The sequence below is a fragment of the Pollachius pollachius genome (assembly GCF_949987615.1).
Source record: "Pollachius pollachius genome assembly, chromosome: 11".
Lineage (NCBI taxonomy): Eukaryota > Metazoa > Chordata > Actinopteri > Gadiformes > Gadidae > Pollachius > Pollachius pollachius.
The window spans coordinates 18,282,518-18,302,733 of NC_136944.1; the positions used below are offsets into that span (position 1 = coordinate 18,282,518).

A 20,216-nucleotide genomic window follows, 5' to 3' on the forward strand; every position below is an offset into this window, starting at 1 on the left:
TCTGTGTGTGTGTGTGAAACTCGGCATAGCTTTTTTTGTTCTGAATATCAATTTATTTTGAATATAAATATAGAACATAAATATATTTAATACAATATAGATAAATGTATTGATTATTGATTTTTATCTGCTGTTGATTCCAGGGCTGTGGTCCTACGGGGGAGGAGGGAACCGGAAACACCCACATACCTGAACTGACACAGGTATGCCCTATCGTGTGTGTGTGTGGGTTGTGTGCGTGTAGGTTGTGTGTGTGGTGTGTGTGTGTGTGTGTGTGTGTGTGTGTGTGTGTGTTTGTTTGTTTTTTTCAGTATGATAATGACACTGTATAGTCTAACTGTACACGGTAATAATAACAAAACTAGGCCAAGGAAAACGGATGTATGTGGACAATCAAGTGTATAAAATCGTTATTAAAAAACAAAGTACTTGTACGTCATACATTTAGTAAATATCATGTAGACACTTACATTAGTTATTCATACTTTGCAGATGTATCACCAACCCGCAAGCCGCTGTCAGTAGGCCTACATGTTGACATCTCGAAATAGTTATTAAAGACTCCTGAGTACTAGCGGCATAACTGGTCTGTACTATTTTATTAATGTTTTTAGCATTACATTTTTCTATAGATTATCAATATGTTTTTTTTTTATCGATTTATTTCAAAGGGGATTCGATCGTCGAACTTTAAGTTATGCAAATGTGATCGTTCCCTGCGGTTGCTCTCTCGTCGGTCCGCCCAGGAAGTGATCCGTTTGTCACAAAGTTGTGAAACCGAGAGATTTTCAGCTGACGTTTATCGCAAACAAAAAAAGCCATGTTCAACTTTGGACCGGCTGGAAAACCGAAAGCTTTGGAATCCTCCTCATTCCAATGATTACTCGGGACGGAATCTGGTCTGGTCTCAGCCCGCAGGATTTACCCCGGAGGATTTGTTAGGTGAAGTTGGGGAGACAAGGCCCTTTGCCCAGCATGAAATAACTTAATCTTTTTTCTCTCGTTTCAAACTGCATCTGGATTATATGACCATGACGGTAAGTTGTACATCGGTAACACTGTGAGACATTTCTTTGACACAAACAAATCCCACATTGTTGATATTTCCTCACATGGCTCATAACGTGCTTGATGCCGTCCGAGCAGACGACGCACAAACGCCGCGGTGTGTTCGTCGTCAAAGTGGCATCGTTTACATTATAACGAACAGCCAGGTCACCCCTTATGACCGGGTTACAGTTGTGTCGTGTGGCTTTCCAGGAGGGTGAGTTGTGTAGTTGTGTCGTGTGGCTTGTAGGCGGGTAGGCGGGTGAGTTGTGTAGTTGTTGCGTCGTGTGGTTCGTAGGAGGGTGTGCCGCTGCGGTTGTCAGAAACGCATGTAACTTTATTCCCCGAAATAAATATTTTCATTCTCTGCTCTTCTGTTGTCGGACGACTGGTTTGGTTAAGTCAATCCTTTAGGTTAGTTTACGTATCTTTTATAATCGACTGTTGTATACAAAAACACACTCACATTCTCTTTTAATGGTTGTATAGTTCTCTTCGATGGTCGTTTTCTGGTTGTGGTTGGTTGTAGTTCTCTGGTAGTGTTTTGTTGTAGTTCTCTGGTAGCGTTGTGTTGTAGTTCTCTGGTAGTGTTGGAGTGTAGTTCTCTTGTAGTGTAAGGTTGTAGTTATCTCTGGGAGTGTTGCTTTTAAGTTAGGGTAAGGGTGTGTGTGTGTGTGTGTGTGTGTGTGTGCGCGCGCATTTCTGTCCCTCTGCAGCTGTCAACCAAACTCCAAACATCGTTCAGCGGAAATGTCTCCCTAAGAGACTACAACACAAGCAGTGGTGTGTTGTAGTCCCCTGGTGTTGTATTGTAGTTCTCTGGTAGTGTTTGTTTGTAGATCTCTGATAGTGTTGTAGTTCTATGATGGTGTGGTTGTAGTTCTATGATAGTTTTATGTTGCACTACGATGTTGTAGTTATCTCTTGTACTGTTGGGGTATAGTTCTCTTGTAGTGTTAGGTTTTAACTCTCTCTCTCACTCACTCACTCACTCACTCACTCACTCACTCACTCACTCACTCACTCACTCACTCACTCACTCACACACAATTGTTTGCTATACACTGCAGCTGTTAATTCCACCCCCACCCTTTCCGGGTTTGCATAAATAGTGTCGTGTTCTTGTTTCACGGAAGTACGTTTTTTGTTTCCTGTCTCACTCGTCAGCCAAACTCTTTACGCTATAACCAGCATGTATATCTAGAGATCTGTCCATTTCAATAGGTGCTTCAATTATAAGTACCCGTGAACCAAACAGGATGTAAATATGTAATCATGACCATGTAAGGGTTAACCTTCGACCTTGTGATCCCACAGCCGGATCTGTTGAACTTCAAGAAGGGATGGATGTCCAAGATGGACGACCTGGGAGAGGTAACATCCAAACACTCACTCAATCTATCTCTCATAAGCATCACCACAAACAAACCCACACACACCATACGCACTTCACACACACACACATACAAACCACAACTTCCTCCTCTGTTACCCAGCCACATACTTCTCGACAAACACACACAAACGTGCACAAAGACACACACAGCATCAGGTTATCCTGCTTACCATTGCGCTTTGCTTACATTCAAACAGTCGTAAAATAAAAATGTGAATATGATTATAAAGACAAGTTGTACCTCTTTTACTCAGTAGGGTTGTTTAACCCTACACTAGTTCTGTAACACTGTTCTAGTTTATTATCTCTATATGGTTGTAGTTCTTTAACTCTGTGGTTGTAGCTCTTTAACACTATGTAGTATTAGTTCTTTAACTCTTTGGTTGTAGTTCTTTAACTTTTTATGTTGTGTTGTCTTCTAGTGGAAGAAGCACTGGTTTGTTCTAACCGACGCCGGTCTCAAATATTACAGAGACTCTGGAGCAGAAGAGGTATCTATCACAGTGACCATCTTCTCCCTACCTCTTCATCATATTATTCTTAATGTCATCTCTAATCTGTTAACGTTAATCTGTAATATTTCAAAATATAATGCAATGTTATTTTTTCTTCCAGAAAGACGAGCCGGACGGAGAGATCGACCTCATCTCCTGCTTAAAGGTCTCAGAGTTCGACGTGGAGAAGAACTACGGCTTTCAGATTCAGGTACCTGTCTCACTTGTCTTACCTTTCTCAGCACTCTAACCCTGTATTACCTCTCTTACCTGTCTCACCTGTATGTTCTCACAGTTTGGATCACTTCAGTCTGTGGATCTAAGATTTCTTCTGTCTTTGTTTTAAGTTGAATTCAGCTTCCTTGTTTAATTGTCTCACACTTATTCTCCCTAACTCCTATATCCTCCTCTTTTCAGACTCCTGTGTCCCTTTTGTTCATATCATCTTTAATTTCTTTCCTTTTTCCACTGCAGCTCAATTCATATTCATATTTTTCATATTCATATCATATGAGATTGTTAGATGCTTGGAATAAAAGCATTCAAGAATGGCATAACATATACTTACTTGTTTCAAGTAAGCATTTTATTAATTTTCGAAAGGTACTAAATAAATTATGACCTGCGGGAGCACTGTAACTTATTATCCCCCATCATGACTCTGTGCCCTCAGACCCGCGAAGGAACGGTGACGCTGTCAGCCATGACAGCCGGGATCCGAAGGAACTGGATTGAAGTTCTGAGGAAGAGCGTCCAACCAAGCAGGTCACCTGACCTCACACAGTGAGTCAAATGATCCCAGCCCTTCCCCCTTCCTAGTCATATGACCGCAACCATGCCTTGTCAAATTAAAGGAATAGACTTTCTAGAACTTAAAGGTGACATATTATACCACCAGGTGTGAGTGTGATTAGCCGTTACAAGCTGTTATGAAAACCTGCCTCTTCTGACTTAACAAGTTGGCGTGTCCACCTAGATGTATGCTGGATAGATCAGTCTACCAGCCTACCCAGTGGACTGTAGCAAACGTTGCTCATCTATTCGTCATACAACTAGGTGGACACGCCCACTTGTGATGTCAGAAGAGGCAGATTTTCAAAATGGCTTGTAACGGCTAATCACACTCAAACCTTTTAAAGAAGTCAAGGTCTAGACACAGACTGTATAGAAATGACGGTGTATGTGAAGATCTAAATGTTAAATGGAAAGATAATTAATAACAACTATGGCCCCTCTCAGGCTTCCTGACAGCAGCAGTGATAAGGAGAACTCCCATGGTGCCCCTCTGCTGTCCGCGCGGCGCACCTCAACACGTCCAAACCCCTCCTCTCCCCCCCAGCGGCGCTTCAATCATGTGGAGCTGTCCCCCCTCCCGGTCCCCGCCCCCTCGCTGCCAGCCAGTCAGAGAGAGGCAGGGGAGGGCCAAGGCAGGGAGCACAGCCACTGGCAGGAGGGGAGGAACCTAGACAGCACCAGCAGCCAATGGGAGGCCTTGCTGTCCAGGAAGGGGCCTGCAGGCTCGGACAGCTGGCATCGAATGGAGGAGGAGATAGAGAACAAGTGGGAGGAGTTTGAACGCTTGCCTTTAAAGGAGATGAAGGCCCTGCCAATCAGCTCTCAGTCCAGCGGCCAGCCAGCCAATGAGGCGCTGCACAGGGAGGTAGTGCGTGCAGTGCAGTTTCTAATTTGCATACTTTCTGGAATTAACATGCAAATTAACCCTTCATCTCCAAGATGAAGGAACACCTTCTGCCTTTTAAACTCCAAGAAGAGAACCTCTTCTAGCATGCCTCTGTTCCTCAGCAGCACGACCCAAACTAACCTAGACCAGAACACAGCACAGCCATGCTCCTTAAGGTGCTTGCACACGTGGGCAGCAACCGCTTCCTGGTCAACAGCCGCTTTTGTAACCTCCACTCTGCCGCCCTTCCCTCATTGAAATGAATGGAGGTGGCGAGTTGCCGTGCGGCGGTGTGAAACCAGCTTTAAGCACATAACACAGCAACAACGCAACCACACAAGTCAACAATAGCACACCTTTGACACACAAAACAACCCCGCCACATGGTGTGCTTGTGGAAGTGCTGCTGAGCCTGCTGTTTCTGTTTGCTGTGCTTTGGTGTGTTAATCTCACTGTGTTGTGTGTTGCCCCTCTTACAACTACTGGAGTACAAACATACCTTGCTATAACAGTATAACTGTATCTAACAATACAGTAGGACTAGTACTGTATTTATTACTACAGTAGTGCTGAGGTCATACCTCTAGCACTAGTCTCATACTACTTATAACTACTGCAGTGCTGTTTTTAATACTACAGTAGTAGTGTATTTATTACTACAGTAATGATGTATTTAATACAGAACTGTATTTAACGCTACAGGAGTAGTGTATTTCATACTTCTATATTACTGAATTTAATACATCCGTAGTGCTGTATTAGAACAAGTGTAGTACTTTTAAAAACTACTACAGCAATGTATCTAATGTTTCAGTAGTACTGTATTTAGTACAACGGTAGTGCTGTATTAGAAGTAGTGTGGTACTGTTTTATACCCCGATAGTACTGTATTTAATACTGCCATAGTACTGCGCTCCGCTTTACCTCTGCGTGTATTTCGGTTTGACCATCAGGTGGCGTCACTGAGGCAGCAACTGGAGACCCTGAGAGGAGGAGGAGGAGGAGGAGGAGGAGGGGGGGGAGGTGGGAGAGGCGAAGGGGTAGGAGGATGCGCGGGCAAGGTGTGCGGTCCGGACGCGGCGTGCAAGAGCAGTCTGACGGCGCTGGAGCGGGCTCACCGCCACGCCCTGCAGGAGGTGCAGCGGCAACACGAGCGCCAGTGCAGGGAGGCGCAGGAGGAGCAGGAGAGGCTGCTCCTGGAGGAGACCCGGGCCACCGCCCACGGTGAGGGAGGGGCCGGGGGAGTGAGGAGGATAAGGGGGGGGGGGAGGAGGAAGTGGCTGAGAGGGAGTTCAACGTGTTAAAAGCCATCATTAAAACTTTATCACAGCCTCCTTCATCCCATGATATCTCTCTGTGCACTACCTGCTGTTTGATTGTGTTGTTGTTGTTAGCGATGGAGGCGCTGAAGAAGGCTCACAAGGAGCAGCTGGAGAGGGAGGTGGAACGGGCCACCCGACTCTGTGGGGGGACAGCGGACTCCGTTGGCCTGCGGAACCAGCTGCAGTACGTTCACCTCTCTTTATTGTTCTTGTGTTAGATTGGATGTCAACAAAAGAGATTGTGAGACCATTTTTGGGGGGCGGAGTAGTCTAGTGCTTCGAGTATCATCCTAGTGCAAGATGCCCCATTAACCCTGTTCCTTAATGACATGAATTAGAGTCTGCTAAAATAACTAATAGACACTTTAACAGGTAGTGTCTGTGCATCTCATTCAAGAAAGACTAGCACGCCGTTGCTGCTATATCATGTATAATTAAAGCTACAACGCTTATTTAAATTCCATGCCATTGAAAAAAACGATTTGACATTAGGGAGCTAATGCTACAAGTGCTACTAGCAGTGGTTGTCCCTGGTGCAGGGCGGACACCCAGTCGCTGCAGCGGGAGCTGTCGGGCCTGTCTGAGCGCTACTCCCACAAGTGTCTTGAGCTCAACCGGGCCCAGCAGGACGCCGCCGCCCGAGAGAGAGAGCTGAGCCGCCGGGAGAGAGACCTGGACCTGTTGCGAAAGGAGAAAGAGGTGAGTCTGACTCGACCAGAACAGGTGAGGTCGACCAGAACAGGTGAGGTCGACCAGAACAGCGGAGGTCGACCAGAACAGCGGAGGTCGACCAGAACAGGTGAGGTCAACTTGTAGCCTGGCTATTGCCAGACCAAGCTCAATCGTAGATTGCACGTTGGTCTGGGGAAGCTGCTGTCATTTTCTTCAGCACAAGTTCCAACATAGTTCAAATGACTCTACGCGATTGGCTGCTTGCCGCCGCTTCCCTGTCGTCATTGTGTTAAACCAGGCAATAGTGCGCCAGGGGAATAGCGAGCCAGCATGGTGATTGGCTCCCGCAAAAACGTATCGGACGCAGAGATAATGTATTGCTCTTCTCCAGACCCTTCTGCAAGGCGAACTCAAATCACCAGCAGAATGGGCGGGGCTACCCAGTCTAGTAGACTAGAGCAGGCCAGGTAGACTAGAGCAGGCCAGGTAGACTAGAGCAGGCCAGGTAGAATGGAGCAGGCCAGGTAGACTAGAGCAGGGGAGATAGACTAGAGCAGGCCAGGTTGACTAGAGCAGGCCAGGTAGACTAGAGCAGGCCAGGTAGACTAGAGCAGGCCAGGTAGACTAGAGTAGTCGAGGTAGCCTAGAACCGGTGAGATAGACCAGATGAGATAGACTAGAACAGGTGAGATAGACTAGAGTAGACTAGAACAGGTGAGATAGACTAGAGTAGACTAGAACAGGTGAGGTAGACCTGGAGAGTTGGACAAGACCTTGAGAGGTAGACTAGAGCAGGGAAGGTAGACTCAAGCAAGTGAGATTCTCAAGGATATGTTTGTACGGTACAGGTTTACTGCAGTGTCGCCTTATTTGGACACACGACACGTTCAATATTAATATTAATATTAAACTAAACAAACAACCCGAGGCCCCTGTCCGGTGAAGACATCCTCGGTCCGCAGGGCTTCTGGGCCTTGCGGACCGAGGATGTCTTCAACTACGTTGGCAATGGGCCTACACAAGCAGCGGCCCATCATCTGCAGCTCACTTGGTCCCTGTTGCTGAATGCTGGATATACTACTGTTATATTACTATATTACTACTATTGGAGTCTCTGTATGTCCTTCAGTTTTCTCGACGAGCGTTGATCCGATCAGCCTCACATTTGGCGGGTGTATGGCTCGGAACCCACGGAAGGGCAGTGTCGAGTGTGACGCTCAAGATGCAATACGGGAGGACAAGCAATCGGCCTGTTCCCAACAAGCACCTTGCAAATTGGGTTTTGATGTCTCCGTGTTATCTTCTGTCGGGCAGGACCTCAAGGCTCGCCTGGTGGAGGCGGTAGGCCGCTCGCGGTCCGCGGTTGCTGGTCAAGGATCAGGGGGAGTCGTTAACGAAAACAAATCCACGAATTCCTGTGAACTGGAGGTAAGAGCTCAACCTTAACAGATCTGTCCGGGTTCTGATGTTGGCATGTTAAATGCCAGCATGATCTTGAATGTGTTCTAAATGAAGACCTGGAAAACGCCCACATTTAGCAATACAAAACAGATTTAACGGCAGAATGCTGATTTGGCTGTGAAATAAACAGGCTTACGAAACACTGCTTAGCTCAGGATCACGAGGATTCAGCCAGAATATTGTTCAACACCGAAGCTTCGGGAGGGATAGAACAAACCATAACTCTTATCATTACTATAACCATGTAACTATGAAGATTAACCAAAGCCGTCCATAGAAGACAGCAGGTTCATTTTTAGCTGAGCAATAATGTCACCGTCAAACCGGTGGTTCTGTGCAGTAACCCGCTGGTTCTCTTTCAGGTCCTCGTCCAGGTCAAGGAGAAGGAGGTGGAATACCTCCACCAGGAGATCGGCTGTCTGCGCAACGAGCTGCAGGCCCTAAACACGGTTTGTGTGTGTGTGTGTGTGTGTGTGTGTGTGTGTCATTGATCTTCTACGTCACTAAAGTGCGACCTTTGACCCGCTCTTCCAGGAGAAGCGGTTGGCCTCGGAGCGGCGCAGGGAGCTGGAGGCGGAGCTGAGCAGCATGCGGGGGCGGAGCCTGCGGGAGGTCCAATCCCTCAAGGAGCACCTGAGGCTGGCCCTAGCAGCCCTACAGGAGGGTCAGGTGCTGGGCAACAGCTTGGAGCACTAAGGGGGGCCCTCCAGCTCCCTGGGCCCACAGACAGCCATGGGCCCCAGAAAGTCACATGGGCCCCAGACAGCCAGGTATCCAGAAAGCCAGGGTGGCTATTTGAACAACTGGCTGTCTGGGGCCCCTGAGAACCAAAGAGTCAGGAGCCACAGACATCCAGACGGGCCCCAGAGAGTCAGACACTAGTGCCTTCTCATTCAGCCTGGGAGAACTGTCCACGACCCTTGACCCCTGAGCCTGGGCTGTCTTCCATGTATGAATTTGCACTTTTTTAAATTTTCTTTTTGTTTATTATTTTTACTTTTGTGGGTGAAAGTAAGTCGAAAACTGGAATATTTCCTCTGAGGAGAGAATTATTTGTATCCTGTCTAAATGATTAGAATAAACTTCGTTATTATTTTTATTTTATATAATTGGTTTTACAACCTCTATTTCTGCATTGTGTTGTTTAAATGTTCCAACCGGTTCGTGTGTCAACAGGAATGACTACCGCATTTAATGTATGACCAGTGACAACTGCTGTCAGCTCAGCTGGTATCTTCAGTACAGTCAGGGTTCCCGTTTCCCAGCTGGGAAATAGAAATGGGACATGCATTGTAACCAGGAATGCTTCTAAACTGGTCGCAGTGGTGACACTGGGAGACAACAGGAAATGGGATGAGGTCGGAAGTCGAGGAGAACTGGGACTAAAGTAGTCGTCAACAGAGCATTAGTGAGTGCTCAATGAGCCAATGAGGATCGTGTCATTTGTGATCCGATGAGATACCTAGCTACCTGTATTGTGACCATATTTTGATATTTAATATACTGTAGAGCAGTGACTAATTGTAAATCATCTGCATTTTTGTAATCAATAAATTACTCGTTATTAAAAAGAATCTGAACAAAATGACGTTTTCTTACAGGCTTGATTTCTTCCGTCTCTTATACACCATTTATTTTTTTATCAAATAAAGCACTTTGTCACAAATGTGTTAACGGTGCTACATTAATAATAATAATAAAAAAGAAGGTTAAAGAGCTTTATTAAACGTGAACACCAGTTAAACCTTGAACGTTGACGCGACTTTTTTGACAGACACGCTTGTGTGTTGTATAACTGCCTTGGCTCTAGGGGGCATCAGAGTAAAATCCTCATCAATAATACCACACAACAGCACAAGAGGAACCGAGGAAGAACAAACTAACAACCATGGCGTCCAACGCGGCGACCCGGACCGCAGCGGGTGCTGCTAGAGTCGTTAAACCGCTCTTCAGCCGGGACTTGGATGAAGCCAAGCGGAGGGTTAGAGAGTTGTACCGGGCCTGGTACCGAGAGGTCCCGAACACAGGTAGGTTACCTCGACAAACGGGTAACTCACCTGACCAACAAACCGAGCACCGCTGTCAAGGTCGTGTCTGGACGGTGGGCTACGGGTTAACATTTGTAGAGCTTACTTGTTTAGAGGCTTATATCAAATGCTAAATGACAATCATACGTATCGATGTTGTCGGTTCCATGCAAAGGTGATGACATGTACTCACGGTGGATAATCTATGTTCCGTAACAGATAGCACGAAGCTAACTAACAGATAGCATGAAGCTAAATGAAGAGCCAAACAAACCATGTCCTTTTAGAGGTGTAGTGTGTATAATTTAGTGGCATCTAGCGAAATTGGCGTGGCAGAAATGGAATATAATAAGTGAATTAATATTGACTTAGAATGAACCCTTTATATCAACACAGGGAGCAGATCCTCTTCATGGGGGTCGCCATGTTTCTATAGCAGCCCAGAATGGACAAACATAAATAAATAAATAAAGGTTTTGAGTTAAGCCATTAAAATCAACCACTGGCCGGACGGAGCTCCACAGATCTACATGCACCTACACATTCTATATCATTTTCCGAGACGTTTAACCCTCTCTTGTATCCACCTCATGTAGTCAGTAATATATTGCTACCACCAATCTTATCCTATCATGTTCTTTTCACCAAAATTCAAGTATTTAATTATTAAGTTTCAACCTATAATTAATGGTATATGGATATAGTTTACCACTAGGGATGCAATTAGAGGACTGATTGTTAAAAAACGTAAATAGCTCTTTAACTCCTCCGTGTCATGCAATCATGGTGACTATGACAAAGATGCCTGATTGAGATTGTTTAACTGATTTAATCAGACTTGAGCCGTCAAAATATGCCCTGGTGCTATTTAAATTAATGTTGCTTTCTGCCTGGCAATATCACGGCGTATGTGGGCCTATAGTCCCACTCAGCGCCATGATTTATTATTTTATTGATCTTGATTGGAGAAAATGGCAACAAACTTAGAAAAGTGGAAAAGCCTTTTAGTTTTTGTCAGCTTTACATTGTGCTGTTGGATGTCACCTTCTAATCAGAACAGATGACACATTGCGCTTCAGATAAGTCTAGCTTAGTCTGTGTTTCATAATAAACAAATATGTAAATAAAGACCCAGATGTGTTTTCAAATTAGTCTAGTTGTATGTAAAGCATGGGACCTGTTTCAGATAAGTAGTTATGTGAAGAAGTGACTTTGTTCCCCTGTAGTGGCCCTGTTCCAGCTGGACATCAGCACCAGGCAGGCCAAGGATAAAGTCCGTGAGATGTTCGTCAAGAACAAGCACATCACAGACCCCCGCGTCATCGACATGCTCGTCATCAAGGTAACAAGATGGAGATCAAATTTATCACTGTAGTACAGTAATATCGGTTATTTTGTTTTATTTAATGGTTACTGTAGCCAAATTGTTCTGGGTTTGATCCCAAATGTCCTCAGTCGACCTGCCGAGATGTCTTGGTAACCATGGGGACATGTGTCGCTTGCTTACGTGTCCCTCTCTCCAGGGGAAGATGGAGCTAGAGGAGACCATCAAGGTGTGGAAGCAGAAGACCCACATCATGCGCTACTTCCATGAGACGGAGAACCAACGACCTGCCGACTTCCTGTCCAGGTTCTACCAGGGTCACCACCCCTGACTATACCTTATAGCTGTTCCTTCTGCTGTCGTACTGTAAATACATACCTTAAATACAAGGACACAACTGTTCCGCCTCTCATTTCCAAAAACATGCCCCTCACTGTTATTCCAACTATGCGATTGTAGGCAGGGGTGTCGTTTGAAGGATGTCTTCTAGTCCAATGGTATTCATTTTTACTATCCTACACAGGTAGTCATCTGAAATTATCACATAACGAAAGATGCAGGAGTACTTTGTTTTTATTACACGTGTTCCAAAATTGTATTTTCAGTCTCCAGTTTAGTAAAATGAACACGAAAAAACAAGGCTGATAATGTTTCTCAAACATTACTTGTTTCTTTAAATGTTAAAGCAAAATCAATTAATACTGTACAGCAGTAAAATATATACACAATACTTAACTATTCATCAGTGGCACCAATAGTGGGGGAATGAAGTGCAAGCTATTGAGTGTATATCCACAGGAATGATTTGCCGTGTACTACTACTCGTATGTATATTAGTACAGGCCTTATTTGTAACATTACAGGCCGTGTACTTATACTACCATGTAATTAAACTAGATTGCAACAGAAACATGAGAGATGCAGCAACAGAAAGGTTTCCAGTTTCTATCCAGTACCGTCATTGTGCTCCTGTTTCAAGTATTAAGAAAACTCTCCTTAGCCACATGTTAAATACGTTCAAACATTCTCATTAAACAATTAAGATCAAGCCACTTCTACATTATAAATTAGTTAAAAACATTCTCAATAAATACTTAGATCAAATAATTTCAAGTGAACAACTTTTCTTGTATGGAAGAAATGAGTAATAAAAACATCAATGGAAAATTCAATACATACAAAATAAATACTTTCAGAGAAATCCTCAGGACTTGGTGTCTAGTACTCCATGCAGTACATGGAGTACCATATTGTATTGTACTAGTGTCTCCTTCTGGTGTTGGCATCTTCACATCCGTGTACCTTTTCAGTGTCTCTCGATGGTCACCGAGGAAACATCACTGAAGAAGAAGGCAAACAAAATGTTTGTACTTTCCATAAATCAATCAGTGTACAAGTGCCAGCCCTGGTTTGCCGGGTATGTATTCCCGGTGGCTCTCACCTGGGGCCTGAAGCCGAGTTGTCTGAAGAACCTTTTGAGTTCGAAGGCCCCGGGTTTCGAGGGGCCCCTGGCCCCGGAGACCTCGTTCAGCCTCACCGTCGGGGCTTTAGACATGGCGTCCTTCAGGCTGAGCCTCTTCACCACCTGGGCCCCGGGCTCCGAGTCCAGGGCGGGCCGCGACGACACCGTGATGTAGGACGCGTCCCTCTGGGGCTCCTGGTAACTCACTGTGGGGGTCAAAGGTCACGCTATTGAAGACCAGCCTAAAAACTCACGTTGGTACTTCGATAGTGTCCTAGTTACGTTTTTTGGGGGTGGATCTTTTTGGTTGGATGTGTTCAAATTCAGGTTTACTTTGGTGGGTTTCTCCAAATTGCTGATGCTAGTTTGAGAGAATATTTAGATTGAAATAGTAGTTCCTGAATCAGGTATTTTAACTTGTTGGTCGTACCTGCGCCTGCCACTGCTGTGTCCGTGGTGCTGGCGAGCTGCAGGAGGATTGTGGGATACGTAGGATGGAGCAGGAACAGGTTCCTGATGAGGGGTTCAGCTGAGGCTACGCCTGGAGCCACCTGGAGGATAGGAGACGTTACTACACAATATGTAACCTAATAACATAACCACCTCTAACCTTATACCAACCTAACGTCGTAAGGTCAGGTACTCACAGTGGTCTTTGTAGGGCTCTTCTTGGCTGTGAGTGGCTGGCTGGCCCAGAAGAGGAAAGAGGATAGGCCCATGGTGGTTTGTATGGCCGACGCCTCCACCACAAGGCGCGGACATAAAAACTCAGCCTTCCACAGAATATGGCCCTTTGCCCCATCCACTATCTGCACCTGAGAGAGAAATACAGTCACGTTCAGTAGAAACCTGAAGCTGCATGGGTGGTGTTAATGTTGGGGGACTGGAACCATACTGGCCATATTAGTTGTGCAGCTGAAAGGACTGGAGCCCTACCTTCCTGATACCGTCGGCTGAATGCTGGATGAAGAGGTCTGGGATCCCGTCCCCGTTGAAGTGACCCGACACCGGTTGACTGAAACACATGAATGGTTCTTTATGAGCCTCGCTCTTCTCAACACTTGTTAAAGAGCCCTCATATCAGCCCCAGGTGGGATGTCGATCGGCCATTGCAAGCCACCCTATAGCGATGGCACAATTGCGAGTTCAACTCCGATCGGCATACCAGATGGTACAGTCGTTGGGTAGGCTTGACCCATCACCGTACATCTGGATGGACACTGCAACTTCGGTAGATTTATAAATGGCTGCTCAACCATCACGCCTGGGGGTCAAATAGGGGCCCTTTTAGTAAAGAACACATTAGAGTATATCTCCCTGACATCCCTCTGTTACCTGGGCCGTTTTTCTTCTACCTCTGGACCAAGAGTGGTCTTTCTCTTACAGTTGGGTCGCTGGTCCCTGGGGGGTCTGTTCCCTACCTATGGACCATGGGGGGCCTCTCCTACCTCTGGTCCCTGGGGGGTCTGTTCCCTACCTATGGACCCTGGGGGGCCTCTCCTACCTCTGGTCCCTGGGGGGTCTGTTCCCTACCTATGGACCCTGGGTTGTCTGTTGGATCCTTGGGGGTCTGTCCCCTACCTCTGGACCCTGGGGGGCCTCTCCCCTACCTCTGGACCCTGGGGGGCCTCTCTCCTACCTCTGGTACCTGGGAGGTCTTTCCCCTACCTGTGGACCCCTGGGCCCCAGGCCGCCTGTCCCCTACCTGTGGACCCCTGGACCCCAGGCCGCCTGTCCCCTACCTGTGGATGGGCGCTTCGTTTAAGATCCACTCCCGGTGGGCGTCCCGCTCCCGGAGGACCGACAGCTTGCTGGCTCCGTACACTAGTGCCCAGTCTCCCCGCGTCCAGTTCAGGTTGGTCCCGCTGTCCAGGCTGTTGTGGTTGTTACTGAACCCCACCGACATGGGGAGGAGGAAGTTCACCTGCTCTGTCCCGCTGGGAAGGTGAGGATTAAAGGGGTAGCGTGAAGCGGTGTTTACCGAGAGTCAAAATACCTTTTACTTTCATAATGCAGCACATTGCCATTGACATGTAGAGCCATACTAGTGCATTCCACTGGATTTAAGGTTTCAATAAGACAAAGGAGTTCAGCTGGGAGTCGTCAACTGTTGGCGTACCTGTAGAGGTGCAGGAAGGAGGAGGAGTTAGTCTTCTTCAGTCTCTCCCAGTCGGTTTCCTTCTGTCGCAGCAAGTCGCTGAGCGGCGCTTCGTCTTTGGCCCGCAAGTAGATATCCGAGAGAGACACAGCCTCCACCGTACCTAGAGACCAGGAGATAATGGTGGGAGACCACACATCTTAGTAATACTCATCTACTCCTGCCTCTGCTACTAATACTACTTTTACTAATACTATTTCAAACAGCAAGGATGTGGCTAGTGATCGTTGACATGAAGGATTTCCTTTACCGAGTCCAAACAGGATGTAGTAGGCACCGTGCTGGGTCTGGTGCAGAAGGGGACCAATCAGCTTGCCCTGTGCTGTGAGGTTAAAGGTCACGGGGCGCCCAAGCTTGGCTCCCGTCAGCCCTGACAGCAAGGTGAGCGAGAGGTCTGACACCTGGGATATACACCACAGAAGAGGAAAGTGACGTGATGTAGAGAGACTTTGATAAACACCCCAGAGCAGACATGGTCACATGGCGATGTAGGAAAATAGTTGCGTCAGATCATTGTGAAAAACACTCTGGTCCGTATGATCTCTTGGCGTTACTGTACTCGGGATCGTCTGATAAACATTGCTGACTCATAAGCTATAGATCTCTGATGATAGTTTGAGCAAAAATAATATTTGTAAACGTTTGAAAGGTCAAACTGTAAATAACCAGACTGCCGAACGAGTCATAGATACAAGATAACTTCTACTTCACTTGAACAACTAGTACCAACCCATGCTCCAAAGGTTTGACCAGAAGCACCCGAGAGGAGTGAGCCTTTTCCAAGGGGGCCAGGGGCCTCTACGAATAGTCAAATCTTCTAACCTTTATGCCTCCTTTCCTTAACCTTTGTGGAAAACGTCATCAGGTCAAGGAGAGATGAAAAGGTGCTTCCTTTCGAACATAGGAAAAGACAGCACTGTTTAAAATGAATTCGACTCCACTTTTCCTAACCAACGTCAACGGCGACGGGGACTATTGCAGACCTCTAGCGTCTCTAGGGTGGAACTACAGTTTTCCGAAGTTGGTCTACAACAAGCGCTCCATGCGTTCTTGTCGTATTGATTTCAATCAGGATGTCACCAACAGTGAGAATCACTTAGGTCGGACTTGGCCAACGAAAATATTTTAGGCCAGTTGAAAACCCAATTCACATGTGAAAAAAAAAGAGGCTCAACTTATGTTGATGTTGAAATTAACTGCCCCCAGTAGTCTTTCTTAAAGGTGAAGTTGGTCTTTAATAACCAGCAATAAATGATTTCCTTTCGATTCAAATATTTCTGGAATTGGTATCCATTATTATCAATTGTATTTTCTTCTCTTCTATTCTTCTGCTTTACCGCGTCTCTCATGCGTCTTCGCGTAGTCGGTAAACTTCATCGGTGACATGTTGCTTTAAATATTGCCGCCGTAAAGGATTATGGGATACCACTATCTCCTTTCCTCTAGCAAAGGTTGCTCAGGAGTAACCTATGCTAAAGGAGGGTTAAAGGAAGCATCGAGGCTCCTTTCCTAAGCATTTTTAGAATTCGAACCACCTTTCCTCCAAGCACTACCGGGTCATCTCGTTAGGAAAGGAAGTTTCCTATGCAAAAGGGAGAATTGGTAGAGGCCCCAGATGGGGCCTGGTGAGGACCAGGTGGAGAACCTACCTGGTCGGCAGGCAGGGTGGCCACCAGCAGGTCTGGGACAGTGTCTCCCTGTAGGTCCGGCAGCAGGACGGCCTGGGACTCGATGCTTTCCAAGAGAACCGACCATAGCTGTTTACCTGAAGAACAGACACACACCACCCCCTCCCCCTCTGGGTTAACATCTGGGCCCAGCCACGGCCCTACCCCACTACAGCCTCAAGGGGCCTGCACTTTGGCCACATATGGAACGCTAGCTAGCCTCCCAAGTTATATTAGCAGCAGTCAGTGTTTCCCATACATAGACCAATGTGCAGCGCCACAGAATCAACACTGATCGCCACAAATTGATTCTGCTTTTATTTTTTTACGCGATTTTGAAATAGAAATATCGTTCCGTTCATTCATCTCCGCATAGCACTCTTTCTCCCTGTGATTTTCGTATGCACACGCACACAGAGACAAGCGCGCATACATGCCAATGGTGCGCGGGTACGACAGGGAAGCGATTGCTGCGATCGTTGGTCTGATTGGTTGAAGGACTATCATATTTTTTATTATTATATTTATACTGTTACATTATACTATTTGTATTTGTATTATTTTTGTATATAGGTCACACGAATGAGCAATCGAGAAATGCCCGTCTGGACTCCAGGTCACGATATCTGCGCAGGGGGCCGGTATGGCCCTGAAACTCCAGGAGGGCACCACACATGGTTACCTGGTCTGTGGGAAACACTGACTCATATTCTTTAAACAGTGGTGGTATTTAAAGAAGTAGTATTATTGAGTACATATTGATTGCCTCATATACACTGGTGGATCATGTACACACAAGATCAGCCGTTGCCCACAATATGTACTGCAAATATGTTGGTTGACACGTGATGTTTATATGTAGTTGCAATGCTATTGGCGGCTGAATTTGTTCCAACACAGTGAGCAGTGTTTCCACGGGTAGGTCGGCGTGTGTCTGTACCTGTGGTCCCGTTGACGGCGGTGAGGAACTTCTTGGTGATGAGGAGGCAGACAGGCCCGCTTGCCCTCTCTCTCTGGCCCACCAGGAGGGGTGCTGTCTCAGGGTAGGCTCTCAGGGCGGCGCCCCCTGCTGGGAGGGGCACTGGGTCTGCCTGGTACTGCAGACCGCACTGGATGTACAAGACAGACTCCCGCATCCCATGCCGCCACAGGACCTGACCGCTGGTGGCCGAGAGAGCTACTGCACTGTACACTGTGACAGACAGACAGTGGGGCAGGCAGACAGACACACAGGTTGGCTGGCAGGCAGGCAGACAGACAGAGTGGCAGACTTACAGCTATTATTAGGATGTATGTGTAAGGGGCTCTATACCTTTGGTTCGTATGGGGTATGGTTTTATAGGTCATATCCCTTTGGTTCCCTGGATGGGTTTGGTTCTATAGACTCTATGCCTTAGGTTCCCTGTAGGGGGTTGGTTGTAAAGCTTCTATACCTTTGGTTCCCTGGAGGGGGTGGGTGTCGTTTGTTCGTTTGGTCTCCCCCAGCAGAACATCTTCGACTGCGTCACCGTCGACATCCCATAAGGCCAGCGCTGGCGGAGTGACACCTGGGCGGGCCAATCACAATGCATCTTACTTGTCAACCAGATCCCTGGTTGCACGGCAATTCTCTCCCTGAAAGGTGTGATCGGTTACCTCCGGCCTCGCCCACCGGCCGCTCCCACTGCGGCTGCCGCTCCGCCTTCTGGCAGGGGATGAGGAAGGCACAGAGCAGCACCATCAGCATGGCCACCACCAGAGGAACCAGGAAGAACGCCGCACGCATTGCGCTGCGCTCCCGCTTCCTCTTCCGTTCCGCCTGGCTGCCGCTTGGCCCCCCCCCCTCTCCTCCCGACCCACCACCACCGCCGCCACCACCCTCCCCTTCTCCGTCCTCCCGCTGGTTCCAGTACTGCATCGACTTCCTCTCCTCCTCCTCTTCCTCTGCCTCGTCTTCGCTGTGGTCCAGCCTGCGGGGCCGGCCCCCCTGGGGGTCAGAGGGCCCGGGGCCCAGGCAGCCCGCCCTGGCCAGGCCGTTGCGAGGGTAGTTGAGGACCAGGTCATCTTCTTCACTTTCGTCCTCGCTGTCGGCCTGGGTGAGAGGGTCATACTCCCCTAGCTGGGACCCCTTCTTACCTGGGAGGAACAACACAACCACAACAGTCAACTACAGCAGCAGCTCCTGAAAGATTCCTTGTGAATATTTCACTTTCCTTATGCCAGGAGAGCCTTTAAAGAATAGGAATCTATTTTGCAATAGTGTCTTTTTTTGTCCAAACAGTATTATACAATGTATAGAACGATCTGATGGGAAAGTACAAGAATCAGATTTACCATTAAAGTTCAAAACTAAAAGCTTTTACAGGCTTAATTAAATGTTTTCATTTTGAGGTAATCTGAAGCAAATTCCAAGTAGAAGATACTGCATAATACGTATTTAACCAATATTCATGTTGACACAGGGGGATGGTAATATTTAAATTAAAACCATTCAATCACCTTCGTTTAAGTCCTATACACATTTGAACCTACCCCTGACTAAATTATGTTATAGAATAAGGAATATGTATCTAATTAATATATTAACACAAACAAAAGCTGCATATTACATATTCAGAGGTCGACTGTGTAAAGTAGCCTAAATTTAAGAGTAAAGCGTTCAGAAAATAATCAAAACACGTCGTGTTGTCTCCTCTGTCATATAGGGCTACCAATAACAATGCTAATGTAGCCGCTAACCTAGCTTGCCTACGGCACTCCCCAGCAGCAAGACACTCTGTTGACTCAGTTCAGGTCATGTCTAGGTTATACTTGACGACCAACAGCTATGTACCCTTCAGGTTTTCCAATACAAACAGCGTAAATCTTGATATTCCGATCAAATACACCAGTTGTTGTCCAGACAGCTAATTCTCTCAAATGCACGCCAATGTTGCTGATAATATTGAACCATGTAACGAATAGGTTACAGGAGAATTAAAAAAATAGATTTAAGAAATAAAGTGTTGATTGATTCGTGGCATCTAACGGTGTGAAGAGCATCTTACCGGGGAGTTTTAGTGCTCGGGACAGCGCTGCAGCCATGATGGTTTGATCTTCGCCGAGCGGTAGAGCGGTGGCCAATGAGCGGACCGGTGCAATACTGTGCTCCTGCCAGAGGTGAGTGCAGTTTCAGGACCGCGTTTCTAGGACCCTCTGGGTTTTAGCCTTAAACCCGACTATCAAAGAGAGCTAACGTTTACGTTACTGTCCAATTCAAGACACCAGAATTGTTATTAACATTAAATCATTAAAAGTATCCATCTTGACCATGCTCGCCTCGAAGGCGAGTAGCCTAAATGTTTAATATGGCGTTTTGCAAATGGTTCACTTATAATAAATTGCGAATTTGTCTTTTTAAATATTGAAGTTTCAGTACAAAGTAAGAGATGGATACGTTTCTGTAGGAGATGGTTAGGTTAAGGTATTATGTTATAGATAGTAAGAGTTACATTTATGTTTAGGGTAAGTTTAGGTGTAAGCCTAG

The 20,216-nt window shown here is 46.6% G+C and overlaps 3 protein-coding genes across 3 annotated transcripts; 2 read left to right on the forward strand and 1 right to left on the reverse strand.

Moving 5' to 3' along the window:
- The first annotated feature begins 762 nt into the window (after positions 1–762).
- On the forward strand, positions 763–9,647 carry triobpb (TRIO and F-actin binding protein b). The gene is made up of 12 exons (XM_079745930.1): positions 763–1,037; positions 2,365–2,421; positions 2,866–2,934; positions 3,059–3,148; positions 3,611–3,720; positions 4,177–4,597; positions 5,572–5,842; positions 6,013–6,124; positions 6,480–6,639; positions 7,927–8,040; positions 8,436–8,522; positions 8,608–9,647. Exons 1-12 carry the CDS (start codon positions 1,026–1,028, stop codon positions 8,767–8,769), a joined length of 1,665 nt encoding a protein of 554 aa, XP_079602056.1. The 5' UTR covers positions 763–1,025; the 3' UTR covers positions 8,770–9,647.
- Positions 9,648–9,947: 300 nt separating this feature from the next.
- Positions 9,948–11,813, forward strand: ndufa6 (NADH:ubiquinone oxidoreductase subunit A6). Its single transcript, XM_079747130.1, has 3 exons — positions 9,948–10,100; positions 11,327–11,442; positions 11,624–11,813. Exons 1-3 carry the CDS (start codon positions 9,962–9,964, stop codon positions 11,753–11,755), a joined length of 387 nt encoding a protein of 128 aa, XP_079603256.1. The 5' UTR covers positions 9,948–9,961; the 3' UTR covers positions 11,756–11,813.
- Positions 11,814–11,936: 123 nt separating this feature from the next.
- On the reverse strand, positions 11,937–19,791 carry fam234b (family with sequence similarity 234 member B). The gene is made up of 13 exons (XM_079747129.1): positions 19,738–19,791; positions 18,347–18,826; positions 18,145–18,258; positions 17,652–17,903; positions 16,694–16,809; positions 15,295–15,445; positions 15,006–15,147; positions 14,629–14,823; positions 13,823–13,901; positions 13,534–13,701; positions 13,317–13,437; positions 12,866–13,092; positions 11,937–12,764 (listed from the first exon to the last, which is right to left on the reverse strand). The coding sequence occupies exons 1-13, from the start codon at positions 19,772–19,774 to the stop codon at positions 12,762–12,764; spliced, it is 2,085 nt and encodes a 694-aa protein (XP_079603255.1). The 5' UTR covers positions 19,775–19,791; the 3' UTR covers positions 11,937–12,761.
- Between the last annotated feature and the right edge of the window lie 425 nt (positions 19,792–20,216).

Excerpts from the sequence above, each read along its gene's own strand:
- fam234b (XM_079747129.1), bottom strand. The coding sequence starts at position 19,774 with ATGGCTGCAGCGCTGTCCCGAGCACTAAAACTCCCCG. Across the intron at positions 14,824-15,005 it reads TCCTTCCTGCACCTCTACAG|CGGGACAGAGCAGGTGAACT; the intron begins GTACGCCAACAG and ends TCACCTTCCCAG. Across the intron at positions 13,093-13,316 it reads CACAGCAGTGGCAGGCGCAG|TGAGTTACCAGGAGCCCCAG; the intron begins GTACGACCAACA and ends TGACCCCCACAG.
- ndufa6 (XM_079747130.1), top strand. The coding sequence starts at position 9,962 with ATGGCGTCCAACGCGGCGACCCGGACCGCAGCGGGTGCTGCTAGAGTC. Across the intron at positions 10,101-11,326 it reads CCGAGAGGTCCCGAACACAG|TGGCCCTGTTCCAGCTGGAC; the intron begins GTAGGTTACCTC and ends GTTCCCCTGTAG. Across the intron at positions 11,443-11,623 it reads TCGACATGCTCGTCATCAAG|GGGAAGATGGAGCTAGAGGA; the intron begins GTAACAAGATGG and ends CCCTCTCTCCAG.
- triobpb (XM_079745930.1), top strand. Across the intron at positions 2,935-3,058 it reads GAGACTCTGGAGCAGAAGAG|AAAGACGAGCCGGACGGAGA; the intron begins GTATCTATCACA and ends TTTTTCTTCCAG. Across the intron at positions 5,843-6,012 it reads GACCCGGGCCACCGCCCACG|CGATGGAGGCGCTGAAGAAG; the intron begins GTGAGGGAGGGG and ends TGTTGTTGTTAG.